The sequence below is a fragment of the Rhincodon typus genome, chromosome 6 (assembly GCF_021869965.1).
Source record: "Rhincodon typus isolate 14 chromosome 6, sRhiTyp1.1, whole genome shotgun sequence".
Lineage (NCBI taxonomy): Eukaryota > Metazoa > Chordata > Chondrichthyes > Orectolobiformes > Rhincodontidae > Rhincodon > Rhincodon typus.
The window spans coordinates 2276383-2286989 of record NC_063337.1 but is presented as its reverse complement, the minus strand read 5'-3'; the positions used below and the strand labels follow the sequence as shown (position 1 = coordinate 2286989).

At 46.3% G+C, this 10607-nt stretch overlaps 1 protein-coding gene across 2 annotated transcripts in view; it reads left to right on the top strand.

Moving 5' to 3' along the window:
* Positions 1-236: 236 nt before the first annotated feature.
* The window catches only part of xrra1 (X-ray radiation resistance associated 1), a 138721-nt gene continuing 128350 nt past the window's right edge, over positions 237-10607 (top strand). Inside the window, exons 1-2 of one of the 2 annotated variants that reach the window (XM_048597640.1) lie at positions 237-329; positions 4336-4511. In XM_048597640.1, the coding sequence (XP_048453597.1) occupies positions 239-329; positions 4336-4511 (267 nt within the window). In that variant the 5' untranslated portion in view covers positions 237-238. Of the gene's footprint in view, positions 330-4335; positions 4512-10607 lie in introns of those variants that run through there. The other variant, XM_048597641.1, reaches the window with a different exon arrangement.

The window sequence follows — 10607 nt, the reverse complement described above, 5'->3', positions numbered from 1 at the left end:
TGATGCACTCATCCCGTGAATGAGCAGAGAAAAAAAATCTGATGTCTGCCTGTATCTGTGGTTCCCATAGCTCATAAGGACTCACCTTTCACATGATGGGAGAAAACTAAGAACAAGAAAGGTATATTCTCTCAGCTACTGAAGCCGAACTGGACCAAAATGGTGCCAGTTCAGTGAGCACTGGCTGCATTTTAGGCATCCGATGCTCTTCTAATTTTTCTGTTGTTTTTCAGTAATTATGTTGCAAAACCAATATAAGTTGGATGACGGCAAGAGTGTCTCAATGGATTGCTTTCCAATAAGGAAGATCTTCAAGGGAGGATATCAAAGTAAGCACTTTTTTTCTTTTCATACTTGGAAGATACTTACTAAGGTGAACCCAGGAAAGAGTTTTTCAAAAAAGTCCATCCTTGTGTATCTGCAAGCATCTCCTTGGTATTTTAGAGTTGTCCATGGTGCTAACTCTCACTCCACCACAGCACACTTCCAACATCCACCATTTGAGGCAAATCCGTATTTTAAAATATAAACAAATGGTATTAATAAACAAAAATAGCAAATTAAAATTGTAAAACAGTTTTGATAATATCTTGTAGCACAGAGGGAGACCATTTGTCACAGATGGCTTTGTCTGTTCTTTGAAAAAGGTACCCAAATAGTCCCATTCCCCATAGCCCTCCACATGTTTCCTTTCCACATAATTACCTAATTGTCTTTTGAAAGTTTCTGTTGAATCACCTTCTACCACCCCTTCAGACAGTGCACTTCTGGTCAGAACAACTGCTCATCATCCCTCTGACCTTAAATCTTTGTCCTCTGAGTACCTAACTAATTTTATCAAAACACTTCATTACTTTAATACAAAAATAATAAGGGCAACCCAGTGGCTCAGTGGTTCCCACTGCTGCCTCAGCGCCAGGGACTTGGATCCAATCCCAGCCCCCTCTGTGTGGAGTTTTCAAATTTTCCCCAAGTCTGTGTGGGTTTCCTCCGAGTGTTCTGGTTTCCTCCCACAGTCCAAAGATGTGCAGGTTAAGTGGATTGGCCATGCTAAATTGCACATAGCATCCAGAGATGTGCAGGCTGGGTGGATTGGCCATGGGAAATACAGGGATTGGGTGGGATCTTTGGAGGATCAGTGTGGACTTGATGCGCTGAATGGCCTGTTCCCACACTGTAGGGATTGTATGATTCTAATGTAATTGAGGTGTTATTGAATTTCTTTCTAACCCTCTCTGCCAAATGGAGAACAATCCCTACATTTTCATTCTCTACTTAGGTCCTTTGTAGCGTAATGGAATAATACAACAGATAAGGAACATTTTTTTTATTCTTTCACGGTAGGTGGGTCAGCATTTATTACCCATCCCTGATTGCCCCGAGAAAGTGATGGTAAGCTCTGTCTTTGAACTGCTGCAGTCCATTTGGTGTAGGAAGATCCAAGTGCTGTTCGGGAAGGAGTTTCAGAATTTTCACCCAGTGCAAATTAAGGAGCAATGATATACTTATAAGTCGAGCCAGTAAATGACTAGGAGGGGAACCTGCAATTGATGTAGTGATCCCATTGCATCTGCAGCCCTTGTCCTACTGGATGGTGAAGGTCATGGCTTTGGAAAGTACAGTTGAAGGAGCTATAGTGAATTGTTGCAGTCCATCTTGTAAATGGTACTGCCACTTCATGTTAATGGTAAAGGAGTTGAATGTTGAAGTTGGTGAACAGGGTGCCAATCAAGTGGGCTGCTTCATCTGGATAGTGTCAAACTTCTTGAGTGTTGCTGGACCTGTATTCATCCAGACAAAAGGAGAGTATTCCATCAAACTGAATTGTGCCTTGTAGATCATGGACAAGCGTTGAGAAGTTAGGAGGTGAGTTACTCACCACAATATTCTGAGCCTCTGCTTTGGTAACTACTGTATTTATTTGGCTGGTCCACTTCAGTGTCTGGTCAATGATGAGGGTGTTGATAGTAGGGACTCAGCAAAGGGAATGCCAATGTATATCAAGGGGAGATGGTTGGAGTCTCTGTGAGGTATGCAGAGGAATGTCCTTCCACATGTGATCTTTGAAATCCTTCTCTATGCATTCTCAACACAACTGAAATATGAGGCAATGAGTGGGGTAAGTAAATCCAACACTACATAAAAGAATATTTGATTTGCTATCACTTAGTTGGCAATTTCAAATGGGTAAAGCTAATGGTGATGATAACATCTTTTACAATTAGTTTTGTCCATTTGATTTAATGGTCATTAGTTTGGGTGCATTTACAATTAAACGTTCAGTAGTTTATTGATCTTCAAAGCGCATGATAATATTGATATGGCAGGATCCCATGAAAAAACTCTCAAGTGGACTGGCCCAGGTGGAGTTCCCAGCCATGCACTCAGATGCAGCGTGCACCAGCTGGTGGGAGTATTCGTTGACAGCTTTAACCTCTCCTTACTATTATCTGAAGTCCCCACCTGCTTCAAGAAGACCATCATCATTCCAGTATCAAAGAAAACTATGCAGCATGCCTCAGTGACTAGGATGACAAAGGCTCTGACCTCCATAATTATGAAGTGCTTTAAGAGGTTAGTCATGGCTCATATCAATTCTAGCATCCCAGCCTGCCTTGATCCCTTGCAATTCACCTACCGTCACAACAGGTCCATGGCATACACATTCTCCTTGGCCCTACACTCATTCCTGGAACATCTGGATAACAAAAAAGTTATGAACACAAGTCAGTCAACCACGCAAGCCAACCTTCCATCTATTGACTCTATCTATACTTCTCGCTGCATCAGAAAGACAGCCAACATAATCAAAGACCTTTCCCAGCCCAGCTATAATCTACTCCAACACTTCCATCAGACAGAAGATACAAACACTTAAACACACATACCAACACATTCAAGAACAGCTTCTGAACGGACCTCTCAAATTTCAAATTTAATGTTGACCTCATTCTTTGTGCATCTTCTCTGCAGTCATAACATTGTATTCCTTGCTCTGTTCTATTACCGTTATGCACTTTGTATCGTGTGATCTACCTGTACTGAATGCAAAACAAAACTTTTCACTGTACCAAGGTACATGTGACAATAATAAATCTAATCTAATCAAATCAAATATTACTCTTCCATGGCCACAGGATTCAGGCATGTCCTTATTCTCATCCACCACTTCTAGGGGAGGCGATGGCCTGGTGGTATTATTGTTGGACTGTTAATCCAGAGATTCAGATAATGTTCTGGGGACATGGGTTCAATACCTGCCATGGCAGATGGTGGAATTTGAATTCAATAAAACATTTAGAGTTAAGACTCTAATGATGACTGTGAATCCATTGTTGATTGTTGGGAAAAATCCATCTGGTTCACTAATGTCCTTTAGGGAAAGAAACTGCCATCCTTAGCTGGTCTGGCCTACATGTGACTCCAGATCCACAGCAATGTGGTTGACTCTTAACTGCCCTCTGGCCAATTAGAGATGGACAATAAATGCTGCCTAGCCAGCAATGCCCTCATCCCGTGAATGAATAAAGAAAACAAAATTCATACAGAACACCTAAGTCTGATTTATTTGAATGTGCACTTTTAAAATTTAAAATAAGTTTCCCACAACTCTTAGTCAATTTAATACCCATGCTGTCATTGTCCGTTAAATCCCATGACTTTAATTTTACGAATAAGTCTATCATGTGGTACCTTATGCAACATCATTTGAAAACCAATTTGCACAACATCAATTGAACTAACCTCACTAACCCTCTCTTGGTATTTAGTCCAAAGAATCATCAACTTAATCAAAAACAATTTGACTTTAGCACAGTGGCTCAGTGGTTAGGACTGCTGTCTCACTAGCCAGGGACTCAGGTTTGATTCCAGCCTTGGGTGACTGTCTGTGTGGAGTTTGCAGGTTCTCCCCATGTCTGCGTGGGTTTCCTCTGGGTGCTCCAGGTTCTTCCCTCAGTCCAGGTAAAGGTGGATTGGCCATGCTAAATTTCCCACTAGTGTCCGAGGATGTGCAGGCTAGGTGGATCAACCATAGGAAATGTGGGGATAGGGTGGGGGGTGCTGGGTCTTGGTGGGATGCTTTTCAGAAGGTTGGTACAGACTCAATGGGCCAAATGGCCACTTTCCACAGTGTAGTGATTCTATGATTTAAACAGAATCACACTCTTGACTGAAACTATGGCAAACTATGTCCTTTATCCCATTAAAGTGGATTGTTTCTCTAGATAAATGCTGTGAGAGGATGCTGAGATTATATTATGTAACATCATTCTCAGTGGCAGGGGATAGTCTTGCAACCTTACACACAGCCTTTGTTTTGTGCTTTGTTTACAGGTGCTGGACACTGGGTGAAGGCTCAGAAAAGCACTAAGGAGAAGGCTTTTCATGTTGTAATTGGTCCAAAGCTAGTTCAAAGCTTGGATCCACAGTCAGCCCCCGTGGACACAGCCCGACAATCTGACAAGTCTTCTAAACCAACTAAAGAAAAAGTGCTGGATGGAGATTTCTTGGTGAGTGTTGGTGAGCTCCCCGGCTCTTCTACAGATGGTAAATCTGGTTGGACTATTTTTTCTCCTTTATTCATTCATGGGATGAGGGCGTTGCTGACCAAGCAGCATTTATTGCCTATCCCTAATTGCCCAGAGGGAAGTTCAGAGTCTACCATATTGCTGTGTGCCCGGAGCCACACGTAGGCCAGACCAGGTAAAGATGGCAGTTTCCTTCCCTAAAGGACATTAGTGAACCAGATAGGTTTATCCACCAATTGACAAATGGGTTCATGGTCATCATTAGATTCTTAATTCCAGATATTTTATTGAATTCAAATTCCACCATCTGCCGTGGCAGGGTTTGAACTCAGGTCCCCAGAACATTATCTGGGTCTCTGGATTGACAGTCCAGTGATAATACCACTGGGCCATTGCCTCCCTCTTATTAAACCCATTATTCCTGCAAGTTTCATAATATCAAATGAACTACCTCCAGGTTTTTGCCATTGGTTGTCTGAAATCCACCCTCATATCATCCTGTTTGTCTATGCTCTCCTTTGCTGTTTCTGACCTGCAAGAATTTGATGCTGACAGTGTAGAGGGAGATTTACTCTGTACCTAGCCCTGTGCTGTACCTGTCCTTGGAATGTTTGGGGACAGTGTAGGGGGAGCTTTACTGCATTTAACCTCATGCTATACCTGTCCTAAGAGTGGCTGGGGACAATGTGGAGGGAACTTTACTCTGTATCTAACTCCATGCTGCACCTGCTCTTGGAGTGTTTGTAACTGTCTAGAGGGACCTTTACACTGTACCTCACCCTGTGCTAGACCTGTTTTGCGAGAGTCTGATGGGACAGTGTAGAGGGGACTTTACTCAATATCTGATTCTGTGCTACATTCGTCCTGGGCGTTCTTAGAGGGCTGTTGTGCATAGTTTTTTAAAAAATTTATTCATTTTTTGGATGAGGGCATTGCTGCCTGGCCAACATTTATTGCCCGTCCTTAGTTGCCCTTCAGAAGGTGGTGGTGAGCTGCCTGCTTGAACCACTGCAGTCCACCTGCTGTGGGTTGACCCACAATGCCATTAGGGAGGGAATTCCAGGATTTTGACCCAGCGACTGTGAAGGAAGGGCAATATATTTCCAAGACAGAGTAGTGAGTGGCTTGGAGGGGAACTTGAAGGTGGTGGTGTTCCCATATATCTGCTGCCCTTGTCCTTCTAGATGGAAGTGGTCAGTGGTTTGGAAGGTGCTGTCTGAGGATCTGTGGTGAATTTCTGCAGTGCATCTTGCAGATAGTACACACTGTTGTTACTGAGCGTTGGTGGTGGAGGGAATGGATGTTTGTGGATGCAGTGCCAATCAAGCGGGCTGCTTTGTCCTGAATGGTGTCAAGCTTTTGAGTGTTTTTGGGGCTGCACTCATCCAGGCAAGTGGGGAGTGTTCCATCACACTCCTGACTTTTGCCCTGTGGATGGTGGGCAGGCTTTGGGGACTCAGGAGGTGAGTTACTTGCTGCTGTATTCCTAGTCTCTGACTTGCTTTTGTAGCCACTGCATTTATATGGTGAGTCCAGTTGATTTTCTGATCAATGATAAATCCCAGGATGTTGATAGTGGGGGATTCAGTGATGGTAACACCATTAAATGTCTAGGGACCGTGGTTAGATTGTCTCTTGTTGGTGATGGTCATAGCCTGGCATTTGTATGGAGCGAATGTTACTTGCCACTTGTTAACCCAAGCCTGGATATTGTCCAGATCTTGTTGCAACTGGACACAGACTGCTTCAGTATTTGAGGAGTAGTGGAGTATCGAATGGTGCTGAACATTGTGCAATCATCGGCGAATATCCCCACTTCTGACCTTATGATGGAGGAAAGGTCATTGATGAAGCAGCTGAAGATGGTTGGGCCGAGACACTACCCTGAGGAACTCCTGCAAAGACATCCTGGAGCAGAGATGACTGACCTCCAACAACCACGACCATCTTCCTATGTGTCAGGCATGACTCTAACCACCGGAGAGTTTTCCGCCTGATACCCATTGATTCCAATTTTGCTAAGGCTCTGTGATGCTACACTCTGTCAAATGCAGCTTTGATGTCAAGGGCTGGTACTCTCACCTCACCTCTAGAATTCAACTCTTTTGTCCATGTTTGAACCAAGGCTGTAATGAGGTTAAGAGCTGAGTGGCCCTGGGCGTCACTGAGCAGGTTATTGCTGAGCAGATGCTGCTTGATAGCTGTTGATAATACCTTCCATCACTTTACTGGTAATTGGCCAGGTTGGATTTGTCCTGCATTTTATGTGCAGGACATATTTGGGCAATTTCCCACATTGTCGGTCAGATACCAGTGTTGTAACTGTGCTGGAACAGCTTGGCTGGGGAGCGGCAAGTTCTGGAACACATCTTCAGTACTATTGCCAGAATGTCGTCCGGGCCCATACCTTTGTAGTATCCAGTGCCTCCAATGTTTCTTGATATCAAATGGAGTAAACAGCTTTGAGGGAACATTAGCCATGTCCTACAAATTGGAGTACATATCTATTACGACTAGTGTCTGTTTCCTACTCCATAACCAATTCCCTGCTGGTGAGCTATATTAGAAGCAGTGACCAGGATGTGGAAGAGTTAAGGGTTTTGTCGGGAACAAAGGCATCAGGAGGCTAATGTAATTTGGCATGTCCATAAGGACCTTCACCAAATTTTACAGATGCACCAAAGAAAGCATTCTGACTGGGTGCATCACGACTTGGTACAGCAACTGCTCTGCCAAGGACCGTAAGAACCTCCACAGCCCAGACCATCACGCAAGCCAACCTCCCATCCATGGACTCCATCTACACTTCTCATTGCCACGGAAAGGCAGCTAACATCATCTAAGACCCCTCCCATCCTGCTTATACTCTCTTCCAACCTCTTCCATTAGGCAGAAAATACAAAAGCTTAAATACATGTACCACAGGTTCGAGAACAGCTTCTTCCCTGCTGTTAATAGACTGCTGAATGGACCTCTCAAATTTCAAATCTAATGTTGATCTTGCTTTTGAGCACCTCCTGTGCAGCCATAATCGTGTATGCCTTGCTCAGTTTAAACACTGTATGATTGTATGTCTGTATGTTATGATCTGCCTGTACTGCATGCAAAACAAAACGTTTCACTGTGCTTAGGTACATACGACAACAATAATTCAAATCAAATCTGATGTGGAGGTGAGCAACTGATTGTTTAGAGAGACACGTGTAGAAGTTGCGCAGCATGCAAATGACAAATGATTGACAATTGGGAATTTGCAAATGCAGATGTAAATGACTTGGGCAAAGTTTTTAATAAATATGAAGAAAAGTTGTGTGTGGTCAACAACTTTTCACTGTTACATATCGCTCTTCTGATTAAAGAGGTCAGGATAGCACAGGTGACTACTTGTACCTGTTTCTGGGATATGATTCTAAAACTAGGGTCATTAGTAATCCCCTAAAATTAAACAAAGAACTCAGAATACTTGAGATCTGAAACAAAAACATAAATTGCTGGTGAAACTCAGCAGGTTTGGCAGTACCTATGTGAAGAAAGCAAAGTCAATGTTTTGAATCCTGTGACTGTTCATCAGAACTCAGATGCTGCCACACCCCCTTCCCCTCCCCCATTTCTGATCCCTAACTCCCCACCTACACTCACCTTTACTGGCTCCATCCCCGCCTCTTCGACCTGTCTGTTTCCTCTCCACCTATCCTCTCCTCTATCCATCTTCAATCCGCCTCCCCCTCTCTCCCTATTTACTTCACAACCCCCTTCCCCTCCCCCATTTCTGATGAAGGGTCTAGGCCCGAAACGTCAGCCTTTCTGCTCCTATGATGCTGCTTGGTCTGCTGTGTTCATCCAGCTCTGCACCTTGTTGTCTCGGATTCTCCAGCATCTGCAGTTCCTACTATCTCTGATTCAATTTTAACCCCACTGCGAAGCCTCTTCTAAGGATGCCTAGCCTGAAGAAGTTACCCTCCTCCCTCCGGACAAACCTCAGGAGATCTCTCTCCCACTGCAACTCTCTCGTAATCTCTTCAGCCTTGAAACTGCTCGACCATGTCCTGAAGCAAACCAGGTATTACAGCCACATCACCTTTCTTAGTACCTGCCTACGGAACCAGATCATCCCCAATGGACTACAATCCACGTTCAAGCCTTCCCAATTTGGCCCCAACCGTGACAATATCTACATTCATAGCATTGAGATCCTTCAGAAGCGTTTCTCCCTGCGACTCCTGAAACACACACTCGCAGCAATGCGCTGGCATCTCCAGGCACTACAATCAAGCCTACCCCAGCTCAGAGCCTCCCTCTCCCAGACCTGCAAAGGACCTCTCCTGTTTTTTATTCTTCGTAGGATCCACAACCTGAACTCACAATTCTACTCAGCTTTATTGGACACTAAAAACCGTAAGTACAGTAAACTTACTGGTGCCTACCACCCAAAACGGGCTTCCTCCACCCCCCAAATCCCCAACCCTACCCAGGACCTTCCCCACAATGTGCCCGCTGTCATTGGCCATGAGGCTACTGTCAGAGAACCCACAGATGACGTCACATCCGCCACCGCCGGGTACCCCACTTCTGGGACAGCGAACGCCATCGCTGCAGATGCCACCGCCTCCATTTCCGAGACCAACACCACAGACACTGAAGTCGCACCTACCGTCACCGTTGCTGCCGCCGCCTACCCCGCTCCCCCAACCACCGACGCCGCTCCGCCCATCACCGACGCGGACGCAACTCCGCCCACCGCCGACGCTGATGCAACTCTGCCCACTGCCGACGCAACTCCACCCACCGCTGACGCCGACGCAACTCCGCCCACAGCCGACGCCGACACAACTCTGCCACAGCCGACGCCGATGTCGCTCCGCCCACAGCCTCCACAGCCAGCAGCTCCAGAGGAGACAGTAGCACCCAGCCCTGCCGAGTCTTCACCATTCCCCCAGACCTCCCCCTTACTAAGGACAAATGGTCAGTCCTCAATAAAGGGCTTACTTTTGTCCCCCTCCACCCACACATCAACGAATACCGCTCACATTTGGACATAGAGCAGTTTTTCTGCCGCCTCCACCTCCACGCTTACTTCTTCAACCGTGAACCTAACCCTCCCTCTACTGACCCCTTCTCCCGCCTCCAACATACCCCCTCCTCGTGGACACCACCCCAAGGCCTCCAACCCTCCCTTGACCTCTTCATCTCCAACTGCCGTTGAGATATCAATCGCCTCAACCTCTCCACCCCTCTCACCCACTCCAACCTCTCCCCCGCAGAACGTGCAGCCTAAAAAACCTCACCATAAAACCCGCGGACAAGGGAGGCGCAGTTGTAGTATGGCGCACTGACCTCTACATCGCCGAGGCCAGACGCCAACTCTCCGACACCTCCTCCTACCGCCCCCTTGATCATGACCCCACCCCCGAGCACCAAACCATCATCTCCCAAACCATCCACAACCTCATCACCTCAGGTGACCTCCCACCCACGGCCTCCAACCTCATCGTTCCCCAACCCCGCACCGCCCACTTCTATCTCCTTCCCAAAATCCACAAACCTGAATGCCCTGGTCGACCCATTGTCTCCGCCTGCTCCTGCCCCACCGAACTTATCTCCAACTATCTGGATTCCATTTTCTCCCCCTTGGTCCAGGAACTCCCTACCGATGTCCGTGACACCACCCACACCCTCCACCTCCTTCAGAACTTCCAATTTCCCGGTCCCCAACACCTCATCTTTACCATGGACGTCCAGTCCCATACACCTGCATTCCCCATTCAGATGGCCTAAAGGCCCTCCGCTTCTTCCTGTCCCGCAGGCCCGACCAGTCCCCCTCTACTGACACCCTCATCCGCTTAGCCGAACTCGTCCTCACCCTCAACAACTTATCTTTCAATTCCTCCCACTTCCTACAGACAAAGGGGGTGGCCATGGGTACCCGCATGGGCCCAAGCTCTTTGTAGGTTACGTGGAACAATCCCTCTTCCGTACCTACACCGGCCCTAAACCCCACCTCTTCCTCCGTTACATTGATGACTGTATCGGCGCCGCCTCGTGCTCCCACGAGGAGCTCGAACAGTTCATCCACTTCAC